We start from the raw sequence: 24223 nt of genomic DNA on the forward strand, positions 1-24223 counted from the left end.
GTTGCGTGGTATTGCCGAGGCAGAGTTTCGCCAAAGTTGTTCCACGAAATTGAATGCACACCCCCTCCACGCTGTCCAGGTCAGGTGTTGCCTTCTCGACGAGAGCACTTTTGGAAAGGTGATTTAGTTTGGCTGATTTTTGATGCATTGGTCTTTCCACTGCACTGTTTGCTTTTTTATTATAGATGTGTACGTGGATTCAGAGACATATTTTATTAAATCCGTAGCACTAAAGATGTTGGCTGAATATGAGCATTATAACTACAGATAATGTGTTCATGGACGAGACAATGAGACTTGTGATATTTTATTTATTTCCTGTTCCATTGCCGAAACCACTTACATAAAATGTATTATTGTAAAGTACAATTACAAGGCGCATTCAAATTCGGCACACAAGTGCAGATGCCCCTATGGAATGGAACACAACACAACCATCACGAATAATAATAATTTGAAATGGTTTATGATGTTACCATCGTGCCTTGTGCCAAGTTTCGTGCACAGCAAGTCACTCTGAAGTGGAAAAAGCTTCATAACATGTTAGTGGTCATGGGACAAACCTAGGTTTGAGCAAAATGACAAGGATTGGCCAGAAACAGAATCCATTGCTACCACGCCACCAAAGCTATTTGCTTTGTTACATAACACGGGACATTCCACAGTGTTATGATTGTCATAGAAGGGACATTCATAGACACATTATTAAGCTAGATTTGAAGCTTTCGTGACTGCAAGGATTCATACTCTTAGGTTTTTTTGGTAAAGCCACGTAGGAAAAAATAAATAACTAAATAACTATTTTATTATAATACCAATAAAATAATGAATCACGACGTTTAGAAGGCAATACAAGCTTCCTTCATCAGGTGTAGAAAGGCACAGCAAAATAACTGTAGATTAGTTATAACTGTAGATTAGTTATTTTGCTGTGCCTTTTTACACCAGATGAAGGAAGCTTGTGTTGCCTCCGAAACGTCGTGATTCATTATTTTATTTATATAATAAATTGTATTTATTTATTTCTCCCTACGTGACTTTACCGAAAATACCTAAGAGTACATTATTAAGCCCTACTGCATTTACTTTTAATGCAGTGTTCATCATTATGAACACTTATTAACAAACAAGTTCAGAATCAGAATCTTTATTTAGACTGTACGAATCCGATAAGCTATGAAGCTCTTTTTCACAAATGTCCAGTATGGGCGGGGCAGCAAAGTTTACAGGTGGAGCGGCGTTGCGGTGGGGTAAGCCACCGCTGCTTTGTGAACCCGACAGCCTGAGTTCGATTCCCGGCCATGGCTAACATTGGTGAGAAAGTAATATCTGAACCGGCCCTGAGCTCCAACCTGAAGTATGAGCCAAAAACCCTTCTGCGGCCGTCTGTAACACTCATCCTTCCGATATTTTGAAGCCACTGGAGCTGATCACTTTTCAATATACAGTGGTACCCCGGAGATCGAACTTAATTCATTCCAGAAGGCCATTCGAACACCGATTTGTTCGAACACCGAATTAATTTTCCCCATAAGAATTAATGTAATAGACATTAATTGGTTCCAGACACAAGACATCTCTCATTATAAAGCATTTTTACACGAAGTTTACAGTAATTACATGCATAAAATCATACAAAAAAACAAGAAACAATAAATAAATAGAATAAATGTCTGGAATAAATGAGATAAATGGACATTGAACTTCACTTTACCTGTAGTAAGGAGAGTTGATTGCTTGATTGGAAGGTGGTGAGGAGGAGGAGGAGGACGTGGTGGTGTTATTGTTTGGAAGGGGAGTCCCCTTTATCTGGGCAAGCCTCATGCACGCTGGCCATACGCTTCTCAGCCATACAGGTTCTTTCAAGATCGCGATTGCCCCGTTCGACCTCCGAATTTCGTTCGGTTTCCGGGGCAAAAAATGTTCGGAAATATCGTTCAAACCGATTTGTTCGAGTTCTGGTGCGTTCGATCTCCGAGGTTCTACTGTAGCTTGAAACGAATTTTTTTGAGTTTTAGAACTGCTTTTTGCCTTTTAGTTTGTCCCTCTCCCCGCACATCCGATTAGCACAGTTGGCAACGTACGGGTGCGAAAGAAGTTCAACATACGTACATACATAACGTCCACGGCTTGGGGAGACTCTCATCCAGCAGCGGATCGGTAAAGAGCAGCGATATCACTGTGACGGCGCTCGTGACTGCATCCCTTTGCCCCCCCGCCCCCTCCTCCTGCCAACAGGCGCTGACCAAGTTCCTCAAGTGCGTCAACTGGTCCCTGGCGCAGGAAGCCAAGCAGGCGCTGGAGTTGCTCGGGCGCTGGAAGCCAATGGATGTGGAGGATTCGCTGGAGCTGCTCTCGCCGCAGTTCACCAACCCCACCGTGCGCCGCTACTCCGTCACCCGCCTGCAGCAGGCCGACGACGAGGTGACCCCACCGTCCGTGTGTCCGTGCCCGGCTTGGTGCCGCGGAGAGTTGACGATGATGACGACGACGGGGGGGGGGGGGTGCAGGGGTGGGGTGAGCGGCTGCTATTAATCTCCACGTGATAGGCCGCTTCGTTGAGCTGTCACGGGGGTCGGCAGCTTGCGGCAGTGTGGCTCATTCAAGGCTGCTTCGTGACGCGTTGTTGATGGAGGACCACCGTCTCGTGTAACGTGCATTGCGGCTGTTGAATTATTTTTGGGTTTTTTTTTTACCGAATTTAAACAAATATGGCTCTTCTTGTTGTTTTGGTTGCTAACCCCTGAGCTATCATTTGTGGCCAGGTCGCTTCTGAAAAGAAGCTAATAGCTGAGTGGGCTTTACGTGGAGAGACGAACATTGTTTAGTTTTATTTGTCTATTTTTAGTGATTTGCTTGCCTTTCCTATACTTTTCATTCCGATCGTGTTTTTGCGTTGTTGTTGTAACGTTCTGACCCAGTGCCCCCTTACTGGACATCTGTGAAAAAGAACTTCATAGCTCATCGGATTCCTCCAGTATGAATGAATATTCTTATTTTGATGAGGGAATGCCGGGGGGGATAGAGGGAACGCCACCTGACGCGCGAGGGCTTGCGCGCCAGTTCAGAGGTCACTCGACGCCAGTGTCGCTCGTTGCCGGGAACCAAATTCGACTTGCCGGGTTCATAGCCGCGGAGCGCTAACTACGGTATAATTTCCATAATAGAGGTTTTCTTTTGGTTAGATCGCATTGAATATAAATGTGCCGCTAAACCCGCCACCACCTGACACGGCCAATTCGTAAGGTTTGTCACTTAAACATGCTCGGGTGAAAAACCTTTACTGATTGGCTGTCGGGTGGTGGCGGGTTTCACGACACATTCATATTTACGCGAGCTCACCCAAAAAACTTCTATTATGGATAGGATTGATCGCGAAAGCCTACGTGTTATAAACTACTGTACACTAGGCGATACTTTGGGCCCTTATCCCTTCATGTGCTGTGAAGAAGGGCCATTGGCCCGACACGTTGCCTATTACATACATTAATATTTATTTATTATGTTGCCCTGTAAGGCCACACACGGTGTTATTGACCAAGGGGTTGAGTTCGTCGTTAACGCGCCACTGCTCCTCGTACAGTACGTTGCGCGCAATTGGCAATCGGTTCGCGTGACGGCACCCCCCCCCCCCCAGCCCCCCACGCAGCCACCAGAGGCGCTAAAGTCACCACAGTGGAGAAAACAAAAAATGGGAGAATCGTATCATGACCCCCCCCCCTTCCCCCGATCTTGGCACTCTGGAATTGTGAGGCGATGGGTTGTGGATGTTGGGGGGGGGGGGGAAGGTTGTGGGAGGGTGGAAGGTTGTGAATCATTAGAGGACTGCTGAGCAAGTAACCTGCACAAACACCTTGAGGCACCTTGGCCTGGGCAGTTGTTTCCATATGCACAGGCGTCTGAGCTTTTTAAAGTGTCTACTGTCTCAGTATTTGTTTATTATAGCTCAGTTGTGTATGGGGGGGGTTTGGTTCCACGAGGCAAGCATGGGGGGGTGCGGCTCCGTACCGACCGCGTGGCTCACCGTGCCTCCGCACGTGGCCCCCCTGATGGAAGGGCTTTGTGCACCGCCCTTCCATTCGCGATGGCCGCTGGTAGTGCCCGGTCCATAGAAGGGGGCCCCCTAAGTAGGAGGTTTTTTTCATTTATTGTTGGGGGGAGGGGGGGGGGCAGCTCTCTTTTCAACTTAGAAACTTCTATTGGGATGACATAAGAGATTTAAAATATTCTTGGTTCTTTCAGTAAATTCGCGTAGAATGGAACTAATTAAATAATACGAATAAAACAATTAAATTCTCACGACGTTTCGATTGCAATACAGACAATCATCATCCGGTGTGAAAACCACAGCAAGCAAGAAAAAACCACAGCACGCAAGAAAATTGCTTGAATCCCTGCAGTCACGAAAGCTTTAAATCGAGATTTAGAATAGTGATAGAGATGTATTGAAATGAGGGGCGAGAGATACAGATGAGGCAGAGATGTGACGTAAGAGATATATAGATGTATTGAGATGAGAGAAGAGATAGGCAGATGAGACGGTTATGGAGTACAGACTTTTCAAATGGCTGATAGCGAGCAACAATTAGATGTTCTATTTGAGGTTGGTGAGTTATGTCATGAAACGAGAGCGACAAAAAAATTCAAGAGCAAGATTAAAAACGAGATTCAGACAGGATAAGAGAGATTAATTGGATTTGTATGTTATATTCACGAGGATCTGAATTCGGGCTGATATTCAGTTATTCCCTTATTTTTTCCACTAATCTGGGACCTTCTGAGCTGTTTGGATCCCTGAGATTTTGTTTAATTTGTTCGTGCCTCGCACCACCTATGACGACTGCACCTGCCTGATGTGCACTGCGCTATTTCCTTCCCACCCCCGCCTCCCCCTTTTTCGACTAAGCAAAACGCGGAACGTTTTAAAACGCACTTGCGTTGAGTAACCGAGGCTTTCCGTCCGTCTGGCCACCGCTGTTGACTGTTCCGACTGTGGTTTTCATTGCTCAGAAGAAAGCGAGTGGAAGAAAAATAGTTTTTTTTAAATCTTCGGCGGCGCAAATCACGAAGGAGCTCCGTGCATAGATCGAGATCGGTTTTGACTGGACAGCGAGTAGGAATGTTCAAAATATTTGAAAAGATTTCAACAGTTTTCCACATCTGCTGAAACTTCTTTTTTTTGCTTCGGGGCGGGGGCGCGAGGGGGGAGGAAAGTTGGGATCGCGAGGACATGCCTGAATTTCAAACGACGCAGCATGGAGTAAATTAAACGCGCATTCCCATCTCCCCGACACATTTTTTGAATTCTCGCGACATCCCTACAGCTGCCTCTCGGTATGACTGCCCACATTGAGTGGATTTGCTCTGGGTGTTGGGGAGTCACAAGTTGAGAGATTCACCGGAAAAAAAAAGAATTTCTCTGATGAATTCAAAGAAATGTATTTCACCCCCATTTTCATTTTTTTCAAAGATATATGTACGCGTAATGATGCAGTAGCATTGCCCAATTATAGTCTCTGGCTAAGGAACTCCATACATGGTGGTTGTTTGACCATATTTCACCACACTGGTCACACACACATTCACTCGTACATCCTGATCTCTGGACTGCACATTGCACTACATCGCACTACCACACTGGTTTAAATATCTTATTTCTTTAAATACTTTATTTAAATAATATTTTATATTTTAAAAATTCTTGACTGTTGTTTATTTTAAGTTTATTACATTTTTGATTATTTATCTTGAGTTGATCGCCGATTGTTTATTGTTTATTTATGTCTGTTAATTGTGATTAATTTTTTAATTGCTTGGTTGCACCGTGGGACCAAGAGAGAGGACTGTAATTTCATCTGTGTTGTATGTCATGCATGTAACACACTTGACAATAAAGTGACTTTAAGACTTTAAGACTTTTAAGGAAGGGAGGCCAAGAGCGTTTCAGATTCCACGCGCCACCCCTGTTGACCATAGTTGAGAATCGAACTCGAGGTGGTGGCCTACAATCTCCGTGCGCTCCCTGCCGCGTCAAACCTACAATCCTTTCTTTGCATGTTGCACTCACGAATAAATAATTAAAAAGTGTGTGCACAATACAATGTCATCGAGATGAATCCTGAATACTGGATTAATAAATGTATAGTAACAATACTTTTATTGATGCATAGTTTACAAATATCTTCTTGGTTTTTTCGGTAAAGTCACGTAGAAGGGAAATAATAAAATAATAAAAATACAACATAATAAAATAATTCTGTCTTCCCGACAGACCTGTTCTTCACCTGAGGACGGCTGCTTGCGTTGTGGCCGAAACGTCGTGAGAATTATTTTATTATGTTTTATTTGTATTATTTTATTATTTCCCTTATACGTGACTTTACCAAAAGAACCAAGAAGATGAATCCCTGCAGTCATGAAAGCTTTCAATCGAAAGTTTACAAATACTTGCATAAGAACTCTTTAATTGTTAGATTAACCTATTCAATTGTTGCCATAAATGCTCAGTAAAATAGCTAAATGGTGGGTTGTTAAAATGAGTACCAACGTATTACTAATGCACACCTCTACACACAGTATTCAGTGTTAACAAATGCAATAGAGTGATTAAATACGAATTTATCTATACAAGGTTCCAAATTATCGAAGTGAAGGAACATTGTTTAATTAAAGTGCGCAAATGAGCGAACGGATGCTCACGCAATTATCCCTTATTAAAGTCAGGATTCAAACTGAGAAAAAAATAACCTCCACCAAACAGACAGATGGTAAATTTGGAAAGGGCTCCATGTGATGTTGGCTTGCTGTGTCCTGGCAATCCCCTTGCTCGCGACGCTTATGTTGAGCTTGCTTGTACAAAGCGTTGAGTTTTATTCATTGCGACCTCGTCCAATTCTACGCGTGAAGCGTGCACATTGTACCTGAGATATTTCCTTTAATGTATAGAAACGGTGGAAATGAAAGCGAACAAGGCAGATGCAAACAAGATACCGTATAAATGAGATGGTACAAATGAAAAAGCAACTTCACTTCTTGAATCACGTCAACTCATCGAATCGTGATGTGGGGGGGCGGTGTGACATGCCTACTTTTTACAGCTTAATCCACTGCTGGATGAGGGCCTCCCTACGCCTCTCGGTCACGGGGGAATGTTTGTTACCACGCTGACCGGTTGCAGGCCGGTGAAGCGTTTGCCCAGAACTAATCCAGATATCGCTCACCGCTGATGTGTTGTTAGCTGTGGCCAGGAATTGAACTCGGGTTACCAGGTCTACGATGCAGATTGCCGACCGCTGAAAACGCGTTAGGTTTGCTTCGGAGAATTAAAGGTCAATGTTGATTTGAAGTTTTCGTGACTGCAGGTTCTTTCGGTAAAGTCACGTAGGTAGAAAAAATAAATAATGAATCGCGACGTTTCGATCGCAACACAAGCAATCGTCATCAGGTAGAAAGATACAGCAGCAGAACTGCAGAACAAGTTAAGACACTCTACGCCTTTTGGCGTCTTCTGGTCTAACACTGTTTTGAGACTAGGCTCAAAAGAAAGCTGCCTCCGGTGTAGACCAATCAGTTTCAAAGACAATGCATATATTATCAGGGTATTTTTTTGTTTGCATTCTGACCACAAGTATTGTGGTTACTGCAGGCATGATTCCTTGTAAAAGGTTTTCAGTTTGGTGTATTAACATCTTAACACCTGTTTAGTTGCCAGAAAAATGAGGAAAACCTATTCTCAAATGTATTTATTGTTTATCGACATTTATTGACTTGTTTACCATTTTCTCTATTTGGGTTTTCTTGTATTGTTTGTTGACCCGCCTAAACTGACCATCTGTTAAAAAGAGGTTCATGGCTCATCGGATTCCTGTCGTCTAAATCAGATGCTGCTTCAAATATACTGTGAGTTCGATAAAAACTAAACTTTTATTTCACCAAGTAAGGCCCACTGAGCTATGTAGCTCTTCTTCAGAAGCGACCTGGCCACAAATTATAGCTCAACGAAGTGGCTTATCACATGGGAATTTATATCAGCCAAAAACCGGAGGGCCCGGACAAAAAAATCCACATGACCACGGGAAGAACATGCAAACTCCAAATATACAGGCATAGTCAAGGTCAGGATCGAACCCACGACATCCTGCATATCAGGCGAGGTCGTGAACATCTCGCCACCTTGGCGCCCCACAGAGAGACTAAACTGCCGGGACGCAACGTGCCCAGCTGACCGTACGTTTGTTGTGGCTGCATGTGCAGGACCTGCTGATGTACCTCCTGCAGCTCGTGCAGGCCCTCAAATACGAGAACTTCGAGGAGATAAAGGCCGGCTTGGAGCCCAGCAAGAAGGAGACCGGGCAGATGGTGATGTCCGAAAGCACCCTGGCCCCTCCAGCCAAGGAAACGGAGCCGGACGGGTGAGCCCAGCACCCTCTCATATTTCTGCGTTTACACGACCATTACAAATGGGGCTCAAGCCATACCGGGCGATATTTTTGGTTCTGAACTCTCGCACTTTTTCAAGAATGTACGTGCCGTTGCCTCGTGGATCGCTTGTTGTGCCCATATTGGCCAAATTCATGATTTCAGAATGTAAGAAGTCAATATTAAATGATGTAACTGTTAAAATCTAGTACATTTGCGACGCATCGACACGATTAAGGGAATTTTCAATGATTATAGGAATAAAAAATATACACTTTTGTTACGCAAGCCTTCCTTGGAGTTTGGAGATCAGCGTCATTGTGATTTGTAGCGAGTGTTAAAGAACTGCCGTGGGCGCATGCACACATCATACTGTCACCGGCTAACGGTAAGCTTGTAAGTGCCGCATGCTGTTTATTCCAAAAGGCTTGTAAATAACTGCTGGTGTAACCTAAAGCGCCGATGCCTAAGTAGTTCTCAACGCCGCTTTAATTTAGAACGGATATTTGAGCAATAAATCGCGCTCCCACTTAAGAGCGCTCTCTCCAGATAATTGCAACAGCCGAGACAGTCATTGTTGCGATGCTTTAGTGCGGTGTAAATGAACACGTGCATTATTTAACATTTCAGAGATGATTCCACGACAGGGCTCAACATTTTTCTGATAAATCATTAAATACCAAATTGTGTGTATGTGCGTTTTATTTTTTTCAATGTTGCAATATTTAACGCATCGAGCGACAGAGACATTAGCCTCGTCGTAATTGTCATTATTTTTAAGGCACTGTACACATGCGGGCCGCGGTGTAGTGGTTAGCAGCACAGCTGAACTTGCAATCTGGAGGTGGCCGGGTTCGATTCCATCTCCTGGTGCGGCACTTGAAATGATGGGGGGGGGGGCGAGTTTCTCAAAGCCCTCCGCCTTTGTACAGCCGGTGGTGTAAATGGGTTCACCAGGGTAAGTTGATCAGCAGGTCGTTTGTGTTGGGGCAGTGGTGCGTGGGTACGGCCACCGTTTCCAACCGCACCTGGTCCACGTGGAAGAGTAGGCCACATACACTCTTAAGAGTCTGCTCTCTTGGAGGCCCGTTGCACCAGCAATGGTGTGAGCAAGAATAAAATGCAGGACTGATCCTTTTAATCAGTGGAAGAGGCTTATTTGATTTGGTGGACATTGTATTTACAGCTGGATATTGTAATTTTGCTGTGGAGGGGCTCCCCTAGTGGAGGCCATCTGTCACAGCAATGTAAGCAAGAAATTGCAGGACTGCACCTTTGCCTAGTTATGCACACAGAACCAAATTAAATCTCTGGTTGCACCCAGCTGAGCGTTGACCCAATTATATTGGTTTGGAGAAGAAAAAAGCATTTCTAATTATGTTTATATTGAGGCGTTAAATCAAAGAGCAAAGCCCCTTTCCTTTAAGCAAGTCAATTGCGTCTGAAATGTTATCATGTTTACATTGAGGGGGGTGGGTGGGTGGGTTTCACTCTTTCATATTGTCAAGTCAACAGTGTCCTTTCTCTCATCAAACCGTAGTAGACACACCGGCAGTGTTGGTTCAAATTAAAGCACTTGTGTTTTTTTCTTCTTGGTTCTTTCGGTAAAGTCACGTAGAAGGGAAATAATAAAATAATAAAATAAAACATAATAAAATAATTCTCACGACGTTTCGGCCACAACGCAAGCAGCCGTCCTCAGGTGAAGAACAGGTCTGTCGGAAAGACAGACCTCAGGTGAAGAACAGGTCTGTCGGAAAGACAGTGTCTTTCCGACAGACCTGTTCTTCACCTGAGGACGGCTGCTTGCGTTGTGGCCGAAACGTCGTGAGAATGATTTTATTATGTTTTATTTTTATTAATTGTATTATTTCCCTTCTACATGACTTTATCCGAAAGAACCGAGAAGATGAATCTCTGCAGTCACGAAAGCTTTAAATCGACACTTATGTTTTCTCGCTTCCCCCGCGCTGACGTCGTCTTCGCTCTGCGTGTGGCTCGCAGTTCACAGCCCGCTGCGGGCCAGCCTCCTTCCGGCTCTTCGCTGTCATCGACGAAAAGCAAAGACGTGCCTGACAATGAAAACCTGGAGGTGTGCCCCGGCTGTTAGCCATGTTGAACACCGCTGTAATTTAGCAATTTTACACTCGGAGATTTTTAGCGAAGGAAAAAAGAAACGCACAATTTTCTCGGCTGTTTTAGGGAAACGGAGGTTAACCAGAAGGAGCTTGCTTACCCTCGCTCTCGGCTTGTTTCCTAAGCTTATCGTCGCAAAGTACCGCCTTGCCTGCTGAAATTTTGCTGATAAAGGATTCCTCCGCGTACACAGGGCTTTCGCGCTGGGCGCCTTCGCTCGGCACAAGGGAGAAGTCGTGAACACTCAGTCAGAGATGGACTTTACAAGGAAGTTTTTGCTGTAAAATCCATGTACGATTTAGCGGTAGTCTAAAATGCATTAGCAAGCGTGCGCCCCGTGACATAACGAACTAAAAATAGGGGCTGCCTTTGTGACAAGCCATAAACGTGCAAACAGTGTTACGTTATATTGTAACACGTTCACATTAACGGGCACGCAGTTATAATTGGCGCACAGTGATTATCATTTCTGGGCTGCCATTGATATAGCAGTAACGATCCCAATTATGGAAAGGATGAATTCGAATCCTGGCCATAGTTTTCTCGACCAATCCTCTGCAGTCCATAACATGAGCGCCAGCTAGTGGACATTACTGCTGATGATGTGGTTGTACTATGGACTGACCTGTTCCCGGCCAGAGAAATGTAGAATTTGCATCTGTGGTTCATGGTTATCATCAGCAGTGAGCACTGCTCAATGACACTTTTACTTTTTGACTGTGAACAAAAATGTTTTTTTTTTTCCAGTGTGATCTCTGCACCTTTCTGGTGTCACGGGCATGCAGAAACGGCATGCTCGCCAACTACCTGTACTGGTAAGTACCTGCGGTACACGTGGCCACATCTGCTCCTCGACCTCTGCAGCGAGGGCCACTGGCTGGACATTCACAGCCAATGGTCAACTCTGCAGAACGAGCGTCTTGAAATCCCTTTCGCTCGACGCTGCAGAGAGAATCATTTGTGACTTCTGTGCGGCTCATCTGTTTGGGAGAAGTTGACTGTTCACGAGTGCTCTTTCAAGGAATGAATAAGAATGACCGTTAATTAAAGCGGTTATCACCAAGCGAAGTGGCTTAACTGGAGCTCCTGGGTACCAGTGAATGATTGTTGGCAGTCCTCCAGTACTTGTGAGCTTCTGCTCGTTAATCGAGTCGCAGTGTAAATAACCTGTTCCTGTACACAGCCTCTAGAGGGGTCGACGTATATTTGTTTTGGGACATTGATTTTTTTTAATGAGACAACTGGGAGTGGTGGAAAAGAGGACTTTAATTATTTCAACGCTGTGCATTGTTTAAAAAATATTGCACAGAATGTATTTTGTTTTTTTCGTAAATAAAGTCACTCGTTTGTCCCCATTGGATTTCCACTCGGCAGAAATTCAATAAAACATGTCTGCAGCCAGCTGGTGCGATTAATTGTTTGATTGATGAGGCCTCAACCTGTTTTTTGTTTGTTTTTTTCCTCAATTAAAGTTGTCCAATTGATATCAAATCATGCGAGGAATACATTTCCATTTGTAGTGGTGGCCGGGTCTCTTCAAGTCAGAAGCTCTGAGCAGACAGCTGCTGAGAAAACCCAGGTTCAATTCCAGTCAGCCACCCGTGGTTAAAGCCTATTCTCAAGTGTAGCTAGTTTATGGGTCCATCCCGGGTCTCCCATGATTGCACAGGGAGAGAGACCCGATTTCATCACAGGCGGCTCAAACTTGGATTTGAATCCAGGATGTCGGTAGTGCTGGCTCGGTGCTCTGGCGTGATGTGAGCTCTGGGCCACCCGACAACTTCTGAATTGACCAATTGGTCCCATTGGATTTGTTCTTGGTAGCAGTTCAATTAATATAATATTCCTCAAACCAGCCGGTGGATTGATTTGTTGTGCCAGCCTGAACTTGGATGACCTCTGCACGTAAATAACTTGCCGACCCGCCCCTACTGTACATCTTTGAAACATAACTTAATAGCTCCTCGGATTCCTCCTGCTGGAGTCTAAATAAAGATTCTGACCGACGTGGCTGCCCCCAAACCCAGTGGGTTAATAATGTACCATGGCTGCCCCACAGGTACCTGATTGTGGAATGCGAGGACCAGGACACAATACAGAGAGACCCGAAGACGCACGACATGTACATCAGCGTCATGCGCCGGTTCAGCCAGGCCCTGCTCAAGGTCAGAGCCACTTTGGGGGGTGGAATGGCCGCCACTCTTTTCTTTGTCTGTCTCACAATTGTTTTTGCTTCTTTCGCCAATCTTCTCCCGCTTGCGCTCTCGGTACCACGTCATGAGACGAAGAATCCCGTCATTAACCCTTCCCCCTTGTTAGAGAATGGCTCTTGGAAACGGATATCGGTGAAACTTCAAGGAGATACTTTCAAGTAACTTCTGGTCCATGTGATAGGGCGGGGCAGCACTTACCACCCACACGCCTACAGAGACTGCACATAGCAACATTGCTCCCTGCTTGCGCAACTTGGCACTCCGGCTATATTTGGTAGAAAAAAAGCGTAACAGTCATAATAATAATAAGTAGCATTTTAAAATACTTTTTGGAAAAAACGCTTTAATGAAATGTACCGTACTAGTAATGGCAGAACTCTATGACTCCAGGAAGTGGCCCCGAGGCTTGCCATAACGTAAGGGACTGTAGTGATTTACAGCCAACGTCAGTTGAGCGTGGACAATTAGACGCAAGCCGAAACATAACATAAAAAATAATGTTTAAAATATATCTATTTTTTATGATAGAATATTGTATTTCCATCAGTATGACATAAGTATACCAAGTTTGCAGTCGATACCACCTTGGGAAGTGGGTACAAATTTAGTTACAAGATTTGAGGAAACAACAACGACGACAACAACAACGACGACAACAACAGTGAGTTAATAAAAGCGTGTAAAAATTACGAGCCTTAATCCACTTGTTTGAATTTGCATTCTAATGCAGTGAGTGCACATTTTGTATAAATATTAAAATATTAAATAGCGGGAGTGAAATTGGGAGATAAAAAAGGCAATTGCTGAAATCTATTTCTGGATTTTCCACACGCGAAACTCAAGGTACAACTAATAAGAGTGAAATAAAGTTTCACAATCTGTCCCGACGAACACGATACCGCCATGGTTGACAATAACGAACATAACCTCTGCACTGTTCTTACGTAAATTTCAACACTTCTAGTAGAACGCCTGATGACCTTGGCTGTAATCACCAGCGAAATGTCATACTCGGTTGTAAATATTTTGGGTTTGCTCTCTTAACACACACGCAAGCGGTGGTGCTTTAATTCTTTAATTAGTCAAACATTGGCACATTTTGTTCACGAGACAAACCTTACTCATTGGCTGTGTCGGGTCAAGGTGGGTGTACGACATAGTTACATTAACCCACAAAAAACTCTATCTTGAGTTAATTCCATCTTGTTCTGGGAGCACATGAATATACGAAGGAAATGTTGCACCTTCACGGAATGTCTTGCGGTGGGAGATTGAGCAAAATGCTTTATTGCCATTGACAGTTCAATGTAGACGGTGCATCCTCTAGATTTTCAGCTACACTGCCACGGTGGTTTATATTTTATTTTTCGATAAAAAAAATACTGGCCCATTGCTTTATCTGAAAGAAGAAAAATCGAAATTCTCCAAACAATTGTAATGTTAAATTTCGATTGAAAGCTTTCGTGACTGCAGGGATTCATATTCTTCGTTCTTTCGGTAAAGTCACGTAGAAGGGAAATAATAAAATAATAAAAATAAAACAATAAAATTCTCACGACGTTTCGACAATTGTAATATTTCCCAAACGTCATTATTTGACTTCGAAAACATTTGGTGCAATTGAGGTAAAAGGTAATTGGAGATAGGGAAAATCAGGCTTTGTGCGATTGTCTGCACATGTTCACTTTGATTGTGTCCCATTACTCTGGGTTCAACTATAATCCGTCAGGATCTATTTAGAATTGCCAGAATTTGTGTTGATGCGCCCGCAATCAATTGCATTTGCTTGTGATCGATACGCGCAATCATTTGCCATCGATTTAAGACTATATGCAGGCCTTAAAAAAAACCTGCAGAGTTTTTGGTGGCTCATCTGAAATTGAGGTCCGCATAGGGTAGGAGTGTTTAACTTCTGTCACACAGGGACAATGGTGCTCAAGTAACAACAACATTTTCGACAAAAGAAAATAAGTGTATAACATTTTTGGAGAAAGTCAGAGAGTACAAACAGTTGCAGATTAATAAAAGCCACCCTCGCATTCAGAGTTGTAATCGTGACGGAAGACACACACACTTGTAGGGAGAGAGACCTTTGTAAGGATTCGCGATCCTTTTGTGTGCAGCCTTCAGTATTTATAGATATTCCTTATTCCCGTAACAGGAGCCAATCTCTCTGTATAGGGTGTGGCCACATTTTCCTTCCCACAATGTGATACCAATTATATCAATCCTGGAGCAGTGATGGGCTGAGCCAACCCTTGACCAGAATTTGAATATTCAACTTTTAACATTTCTAATCCAGCACTTTGGACACAGGTTGGCTTGGCCTGGTATTTTGCGATTCATTCTTCCATGCCGACGGGCAGGTTCATGGCTCTCCAGTTCCCTCCACACTCTCCGACATTGTGCCTCTATCATCTTCCTGTGCGTACCACCGCCAGCACCTTTTCGTTTTCTACCTCTTGCGCTTCACCCCAACTTCCTTCTGGAGCAGTGCTCTTCACTGCAAGGCTCGTGGGGGCACTGGTGGCACCTGATGTGTGGCCCCTAACGATACATAAATATGACGAGACTCCTTGCAGGGTGGTGTGGTGGCCCTCACACTGATGTCTTATTGGTGAAAGTGACCCCTCTCTGAAAATTAGTGAAGAAAACACTGCTCTAGAGCTTCCTTCAGCACAAGACCGTCCTTCTGATGATGATAATAATATACCTAACTCGAATATTTTATCCTATCCAGAGTTGTTACAATGAAACTTATCTCATCCTGAACCCATTCTAGCCACTTCCTTATGACTATTTTTTTCTCCCGTCCAGTTTATTTTCACCTTTCGATCGCGCCCGCACATTCCAAACATTCTATTGATACATTTCAAGCATATTTTAACACTAGGAAAATGTTGCTTTCGCATTAATTGTGTAATGCTTTTCAACAAATAATTATCAGTATGGAAGCTCGGCGGGTAGCTAATGGCGCAAGATACACATGCCTGTTTGCAAAGAGTCCATTCGAGTGCTTTTGCAGGTGTCGCCACAATTTATCCAACAACCCTTTGATCAATGTGGCCAGTCTTCAATCGGGGGATTCCCGAATAGGAATGCAACTTTACGCTAAAGTTTCATTCACGCTAGATCATCATTGTGAATGCTACATTTCTCCCCGCCGCTACATACGTACATACAGATCGACAGACAGCGCTAACGCATAAAGCGTCAACAAGCGCCCCTCGGACTAGGTTGGAAAGCGTCAACAAATAAACCAAAAAAGTCAGCTGTGAATTTTTCGATTTAAAGCTTTCGTGACTGCAGCGATTCATCTTCTTGGTTCTTTCGGTAAAGTCACGTAGAATGGAAATAATAAAATAATAAAAATAAAACATAATAAAATAATTCTCACGACGTTTCGGCCACAACGCAAGCAGCCGTCCTCAGGTGGAGAACAGGTATGTCGAGAAGACAGAAGAACAGGTCTGTCTTCTCGACAGACCTGTTCTTCACCTGAGGACGGCTGAGGACGGCTGCTTGCGTTGTGGCCGAAACGTCGTGAGAATTATTTTATCATTTCCATTCTACGTGACTTTACCGAAAGAACCAAGAAGATCAGCTGTGAATGTCGCTTGGCGGTGGTGAAAACGCTGCGCTGTCGTTGTTGTTGTTCCACAGGGTGGGAAAGACGCACGCACCCGGCGTACGCTGCTGGCCGCTCAGCAGACGTTCGTGGACCGCATGGTGCAGCTCATGAAGGCCGTGCAACGCGAGAGCGGCAATCGCAAGAAGAAGGTTTGCTCGTGGCGCGTGGGGGAGGGGGGGGGGGGCCATGTGAAAAAGAGCTTCATAGCTCATCGGATTTCTCCAGGATAAAAAAAAAAGATTATGATTCTATGGCGGGGAGAAGGGGGGGAGGGACATAGCTCCTTGGCTTGGCGTACTTGTTGGGGGCAAATGATAGACCCCCTACCTGCCACCAAAAACCCTTTTGGATCCTGCTGGGGGAGCGGGGCGTAGACCTGCAGCCCTGCAATTGCTTGCTCACGTGTGACTGCTGGCAAATAGGCCTCCACTCAAAGGGAGTTACGAAGAGCGCCTCGAGATGCTATGTTTCGCCTACTCTTCCAGCGCTGGCCAGATGTCTCGTAAAGAGGCTGGAAACACATCACACTTTGCCTTCCATCCCCGCTTCTCCAAATTCCTTCTTAGCAAGCCGGGCGCCGTAGCCCCGATTCAAGTTGCACCGCCGACGCACTTGGTAGCCTGCCGCCGCCGTCGTCGTCACCGCTCACGTGAAGCGACCACGTGCGCTAGCAAAGCCACGCGGCCAGATGGCCGTTGACCGCAAGGTGTGGCCGATGCCTTGCCGGCCTTCATAGATGCTCGTTAACAGCACTTGCCCCAACAGTCTGTTGAAGGCTAAATGATGGGGGGCGGTGATCTTTGTCTTTGGAGCAGAGGGCAGGGCCCCGAGAGCGGATTCCGTCTTTTTTTAATCGCGAAGGTGTCAGAAAAACTCTTCTGGGATCGACGCGCGCTGCTTCTCAAAATCGAGTGATTGGTGTCTGAGGCTCGCCGGTTCGGATTTTATCCCCGTTAGGAATTGGTCCATAACAGCTATTTCTAAGAATAACGATCAAAAGTGTTTCAAGCTTAAATTTGTTTAAACTGTACGTTACGTTTACTTACTTGATCTATAATGTGCACCGTTATCGTCTTTGAAACCCTTGTCTTGTTATTGAAGTTTGTTTTTGTTAATATGTGTGTCTTATGTCACATATAAGATATTTATAACCAGGTGAGAGTCCATTGAGACTACACATCTCTTTTACAAGGGAGTCCTTTGTTGCAAAAGCAAATAGAAAAGCAGATCCTGAAAAACATGCATGCGGGAGAGTGCAACATGTCACAAATGAATTCCTAAATTAAATGAGATAGAAGTTAAACATTTTATAAGTGAACAATTTTAACACATCGACAATCGGAGCAAGACGCATCCTTTGGTGAGCAGAAGGCAATGATCAGAAGCATGTGTTTGTAGGTGTGGTGGGGAGCGGTGGCGCAGTGGTTAGCGTACTGTACTACAAATCCGGTGACCCGAGTTCGATTCCGATTCACGGCATATACCAGTAACGATTATCTGAACCGGTCCTGGGCCTCCCCTTGGTTGACTCGGCCTTTGATAAGTTACTGGTGCGATGTGTAAACATCGCCTATGGGGAAACAAAGGCTGCTGGGCTTAGCGCTGGCCACCCACCCCCTCGTGCGCTGTGCTGATTTGAATAGGTGTTCGCTAACAGCACTTGCCCGGACAGTCTGTTAAAGCTGTGCGTGCGGTGGTTTGTTGATTCACACACTACATTACGAATCCTGCAACCTGGGTGTTATTCGCAGTCATGGATAACATTCGTCGCAAGTGGTGCCTCAAACTTTCGTGAGTCTCACTTAGATTGACTCAGCCTTCAAAAAGTTCCTCGTACAGCGTATAAACATCAGCACTGGAGAAATAAAAGCACATGTGTGCATGTTTGCATGTGCACGTATATGTTTCAGTGGCATAGGGTAAGTCTACTCATATTGGGAATCTCCTAGGTCGAGTTGGCTGTGACATGAATGCCTGGTACAAGGTGTAAGCATCGGCACTGGGGAGACAAAGGCCACAACCGCTGGTCATGGTGCTGGCCCACACCGCCCCTTCATGTGCCGTGCCGGTCTTAGTAGCCGCTTGCCAACGACGCTCGCAAATCCTTATTCACAAGGCTGCTGAAGGCATTCAAATCGCGAATTGGGCACAGACGTCGCTCCAAATTGTAACATTCACTTTTTTTTCGTATCCTTCCGCGGTATCAAATTACGTTTACAAAAAAAAGGGGGGGGGGCAGGAAAACTATTCGTGCGTGCGTTCATTCGCGTGGCGCGTGCACATGTGTCTGTGTGCGTGTGTATGCATGCCTACATACACATGTTTGTGTGCGCGTGTTTGGGTGTGCGTGCGATTGTGCGCGTGTTTGCGTCGTGACTTCAGATCGAGCGGCTGCAGTCCCTGCTGGGCGAAGCCGAGGCCGGAAGGGGCAGCTTCCTCACCTTTGACCCCATCCCTCTACCCCTGGAGCCGGAGGTCAAAACCAATGGCGTCATCCCGGAGAAAGCCACGCTCTTCAAGGTGCGGCGCTGGGGAGCTCACGCTGAGACGGCACGGCAGTTCCCCTCCGGGTGCTCTCACTCGGCCACAAATGTCTCGGCGTGCGAATTAAAATTTAATGAAAATTTTTGGGATGTTCTCTGTCTACCTACCCTCGAGTGAGTGTGTGTATTGAGAGAGAGAAATGTTTTCCAATCTCCGCTCAGTGAATTCGTCATCGGCTGGGTATCCCCTTCTGCCTTGACACAGCCCTTTGTTGCTTTTCTCGTGCTGTGGCATTCTTAGTGAACTCCCGTTGAACAACTTTGAGCACTTTTGCGCCTGGTGCCACCCGTTTTGTTTCTGTAGCCATGTTCACATCGTGGCACTCGTTATGCCCTTAGACCCTTGTGCTGTCGTAATGAACCTGGTGTTGCAAGGGACCCCTGCATGGTTTATTGATTTATTTAAGCCATTCATTTCTGAAAACATCTAACAGCTCCGTTGTCAACATAGTTCAATTCTTCGTCCCAAAGCGGAACGCAAAGATGGGGATTTAATCTGCGCACGCAATGTGCGAATTGACAGGAGTAAAACGTACTGTCCACCAAAAAAAATCCACGAATTATACACACCATGCAAATGTTTACCTTGTGTCAAAGTAAACAGCTTTGACTGGAACATTGTGTTTGCAGTCAAATTTATCCAAAGTAGGTCCGTAGATTAATTGACCACATTGCTGTTTGATTTTTTTGTACATTTTTAAATGGACGCGTGTGTGTTTACTAGTAAGGTTTGTCACGTAAACAAAACATACCAATGAGTTACTAAATTTCGATTTAAAGCTTTCGTGACTGCAGGGATTAATATTCTTGGTTCTTTCGGTAAAGTAATGTAGAAGGGAAATAATAAAATGAGTTACTAGTTCAGCACACCGGTGTGTTTGAGAGTAAACCCACAACATTCACAATTCGAGTATGATATTTCGCCGGTAATTACAACCAGCCTCATCAGGCGACAGCCTAGAATTGTGGGTAAAACCTATTTCAGTCTTCAATAGAGGGGGCGGGTAAATGTGATGTCATCACTTTGAGCCACTCAGGTGCGAATACCAGAGGGTCGGGGGTTAATGCCGTCCCATAATTTACAATGGATGTCTATTATTAGTTGGGTTATTCACAGTTAATCAACGTACATAACGTCTGAAAATTACGTTCCAGTATCTTGTGACCTGTGCCCTCCTCCCCATCCCGTCGCGCGCCCGTTAAGAGCGCGCTGATGCCCGCCAAGCTCATCTTCCGCACGACGGACGGCGCCGAGTACCCCGTGATCTTCAAGCACGGAGACGACCTGCGACAGGATCAGCTCATCCTGCAGATCATCTCTCTCATGGACAAGGTACCCACCCCCGTTCTCTTTCCGTTCCTCACCTCCTCATCTTCCTCCTTCCTTCTTTCTCAGCTTCCTTGAAATTATTATCCTTTGCTCCTTCCCTCCCTCACCCTTTCCTCCCCCTCTTGTTCTCTCCCCCGCCATTCGTTACCGCCTCCTTCCTTCCCTTTCTCACCCCAACTTTCTTCCTTTGTTGTCACTCCTCTTTTCTCCTTGGCACCTTTCCACTTTTACACTCTTCTCTGAGCCTCCGTGTGATATTACGCGCGTAACGGCAATGCGATTTTCACCCACGCGTCGCCAACAGCTCCTGCGTAAAGAGAACCTGGACCTGAAGCTGACGCCATACAAGGTCCTTGCCAGCAGCACCAAACACGGTAAACGCTTAGCGGCATCGCAACAGTTCAAAACTCTTGTTGAACTGGCATCCGTATACACACCTCGTCGCCACGAATCGTGTTCCGTTTTGCACGTACAGCCTTCTGTGAATCCACTGCTGGATGAGGGCCTCCCCTACACCGAGCGGGTCGTGGTTGGGATGCTTGACCCTATCTGTCGTTCCGTGCGGATTTGCGAACGCGGAGGGCGTAGACACGCGAGCATAGACGTACCGCGTACAAAATATAAAATTACTGCACTTGCATGCGCTGTCTAACGTGTGTTGCCATATCAAATTATGAAAACATACGACGTGCGTGGCGCGATTGCAGCGTTCCTCGCGTAAACGAGCAACGAGTGAAAATATAAAATGAGCGACATGAAAAGCGCCACCGCCTTCGTGACCGCCAACGTTATCCGGGCCCTCGTGAGTGTCGTCGCCGATTCTGCCGACGTTTCATTCCCCCGGGCAGGTTTCATGCAGTTCGTGGAGTCGGTCGCAGTGGCAGAGGTCCTGGCTTCAGAAGGATGCATTCAGGTTTGTTCACGGCACCCAGGTAGTTTCGCATCGAGTGGCGCCAAATCGGCGCGTACCTCCACCCCCCCACCCCCCCTCCTGGGTCGCGCGCCCTCCTTGGCCTTGTAGGTGGGCGCAGGCTGCGGCGTGGATACCGTGCAGGAGGAGTTACGAATAAAGGGCTTGGTAGCCCAAGTTTTCAAGGGCGCCACTGTGTTGAGACAGTGGTGCCATCGTGGCGAGGAGATGTTAACTACCTCGCCTGGTATACAAAAGGACGTGGCTTCGATCCCGACCCTGACGACTGCTGTGTATTTGGAGTTTACGTGTCTCTCTCTCATCATCATCACGGTGGCTAGGAGATGTTAACTACCTCGCCTGGTATACAAAAGGACGTGGCTTCGATCCCGACCCTGACGACTGCTGTATATTTGGAGTTTGCATGTCTCTCTCTCCCCGTGGTCGCGTGAATTTTTCTCCGGGTGGTCCAGTTTTTCCCCTCCACATTTAGAATCAACATGCGTTTTGAGTATTTGAACCTTATGGGGCGGGACCCCCAGGGTCCCATTAGCCCCCCGGCTCTCGCATAAACTGCGTTGCGACATCATTTTATGTCTGTCTCGACGAGCTCGACACGATGTGCTAATAAAAGTTTGTGACTACGGCATGACAACGACTACGACATGACAACAGAATAATCTGCGCCCGGTGGGTCGCGGCGTTTATGTGCGCGGCGGGATGGAGTCGCCAAAAATAAATTAATTATTCGGGACCCCGGGGTCCCGCCATACGGTTAATTTGTCTGCTATAGATTTCCACGTGATGATAACCTACTTGGACGAGCTATCATTTGTGGCCAGGTCGCTTCTGATAAAGAGCTCTTCAGCTCGGTGGACCTTACATGGTAAAAAAAAAAGTTAAACTTAGGAAGAAAAATAGGTGGGCTTCGGGTAGGAGGACCACATTGCCCGAAAGGATGGGTGATGGCCAGTGGTCAGGACAAGCAACGGAGCGGTAACCAAATTTTGGAAAGCGCCCAAAGAGAATGCCCACCCCCTCCGAGATCGCTGTGTTCGAGCAACTCGCGCACACCAATCGAAAATGTTTAATTGACATCAGTGGGGGGCTTGAGGGGGTAGCGGAGGGTGGGATGGGGGGCACAGGGACGAGTTGTCTGGATTGGGGGGCTGTGCCGCCATACTGAAAAGGTTGAGACCCACTGCGCTTAAGCAGGAACGTATCAGAATGCCGCGCGCAGCGGTGTTGCCGACAGAACGTTGTTGTCAATCGCTGCGACCGATGTCTTTTGTAGAGCCTCAGATGTTGTACTCAAGTGGGCAATTAAGTGAGCAATTCATATGCATCGCTTTGACGTAGAGCTGTTTATTAGTTACAGTTTCAACTTCAGGAATGCTCGTTCGTTCGTTGCTAAATCGTTGCTAAATCCGCTTGTCCTAGTGAGGGTCGCGGCAGCAGTGAGTAGTGTTGGTCCACACCTCCCTTTCCCTTGCGACAGACTCGAGCTCTACTACACTATACACTACACTATCCACCACTATACACTACACTATACACCACTATACACTACACTACTATATACTACACTACTATATACTACACTATACTGTACACTACACTAGTATACACAGACTTCAGCTCTTTCCGAGCGACGTAGTCTCACCAGCTTGTCCTGGATCGGCCCCCCGGGGTCTTTGCCCAGTGGGACGTGCCCGGTAGAGTTCCAGGGTGAGTCTATGGGGAGGCATCTTTACCAGGTGCCCGAACCACCTGAACTGCATAAGGACACATTTACGGTGGCTACGACTTGCATGACGTGTCCGCTGGCGAGCGCTTATTGAATTGCGCCGCATTTTTTTTGCTTTAATTATGATTACCGAGTTTTTTATTTATTCATTTCTAACTGCAGCTGTTTTGTAATAACAAAGCGTAGGTCGATATCCATTTTCAGGCGTGCTCCAAAGTGACACGAAGCATATGCCTGGACGTAAATTGTGCCCTAAAGACGGGCACGAGGGTAAGCACAAACCCTGAGGCTTGAATGTGCAAATTATTGCTGTACAGTCTTCTTGTTCGCCAAAGGGACAGAAGCCCCCATCGGTCTCCAGTGCTTTTTTCAAGTAGCGCCGCGTGTTGTTCGGCGTTTCGAACCGAAACGTCGAACATCGTGCCAAGCGACACGTGCTACGCAAATGCACAGGGGTACCTATACGGTGCAGCCGTGAAAATCTACGCAATAGTACTAGCACCTCGATCGCTCACGTTCGTTCCTTTACACTCCCGCCCCCCCACCCGCAACCCCCCCACGTTGACTGCCCTGCAGAATTTCTTCAGGAAGCACGCTCCGAGTGAGAAGGGCCCTTACGGGATCAGTGCCGAAGTGATGGATACGTACGTGAAGAGCTGCGGTAGGTTCTTGCTCCTGCATTCAACCAAAGCACGTGGGAAGGCCACTTTTTTCTGTTTCTGTGAAATGCCTTTTGTTGTCGTGTCGACGGCCACTGGAAGTCAGCCGTGTCATTGCTGACAGCCATAGTGGCACATTTTCAGTTTTATTTAGGGTAGTTTTTTTGTAGGGTTATACTTTAGGAAACCTTTCAAACTCGTTCATAGGACAGCTTGTTACGTATAAAAGTGAATCATCGTACCAAGTGAACGTTGTGTTAATGGGGTATTTTACGACGTTTGTTCTGCCCTCGACAGCTGGCTATTGTGTCATAACTTACATACTTGGCGTTGGCGACAGACACCTGGATAATTTGCTACTCACCAAAACAGGTAATGTAAACTCTGTTGAAACCTTGAAATATTTGATTCCAACGTTGACATTCAGTCACAAAGTCACCCACTACCTGTCATTTTCACGCTCAAGTGGCAGAATGTCCGCCCCAAAAAATAATCCCCAACGTGTTCCAAACTCGATACCATTAGGGCATTTAAATCTAATCAGCGGTGGCAGCAGCCGCATTACAAATTGCACTTCGGCACATTTGCTCTGCTCGCACGCTCACTCTGATCCCTCGTGATCCAAGCTCCAACGTA

The 24223-nt window shown here is 45.9% G+C and overlaps 1 protein-coding gene across 1 annotated transcript in view; it reads left to right on the forward strand.

The window, feature by feature from the left end:
* Positions 1-24223, forward strand: part of PIK3C3 (phosphatidylinositol 3-kinase catalytic subunit type 3) — a 64037-nt gene that overhangs the window by 34599 nt on the left and 5215 nt on the right. Inside the window, exons 10-21 of the mRNA XM_061572434.1 lie at positions 2239-2424; positions 8254-8411; positions 10423-10510; positions 11302-11369; positions 12614-12719; positions 16431-16547; positions 18781-18918; positions 20146-20274; positions 20576-20645; positions 21120-21184; positions 23505-23589; positions 23885-23959. Of these exons, the coding sequence (XP_061428418.1) occupies positions 2239-2424; positions 8254-8411; positions 10423-10510; positions 11302-11369; positions 12614-12719; positions 16431-16547; positions 18781-18918; positions 20146-20274; positions 20576-20645; positions 21120-21184; positions 23505-23589; positions 23885-23959 (1285 nt within the window). The remainder of the gene's footprint in view (positions 1-2238; positions 2425-8253; positions 8412-10422; positions 10511-11301; positions 11370-12613; positions 12720-16430; positions 16548-18780; positions 18919-20145; positions 20275-20575; positions 20646-21119; positions 21185-23504; positions 23590-23884; positions 23960-24223) is intronic.

The sequence above is a fragment of the Lethenteron reissneri genome, chromosome 50 (assembly GCF_015708825.2).
Source record: "Lethenteron reissneri isolate LAM-NWPU_2019-01 chromosome 50, ASM1570882v1, whole genome shotgun sequence".
In the NCBI taxonomy this organism is placed as follows: domain Eukaryota; kingdom Metazoa; phylum Chordata; class Hyperoartia; order Petromyzontiformes; family Petromyzontidae; genus Lethenteron; species Lethenteron reissneri.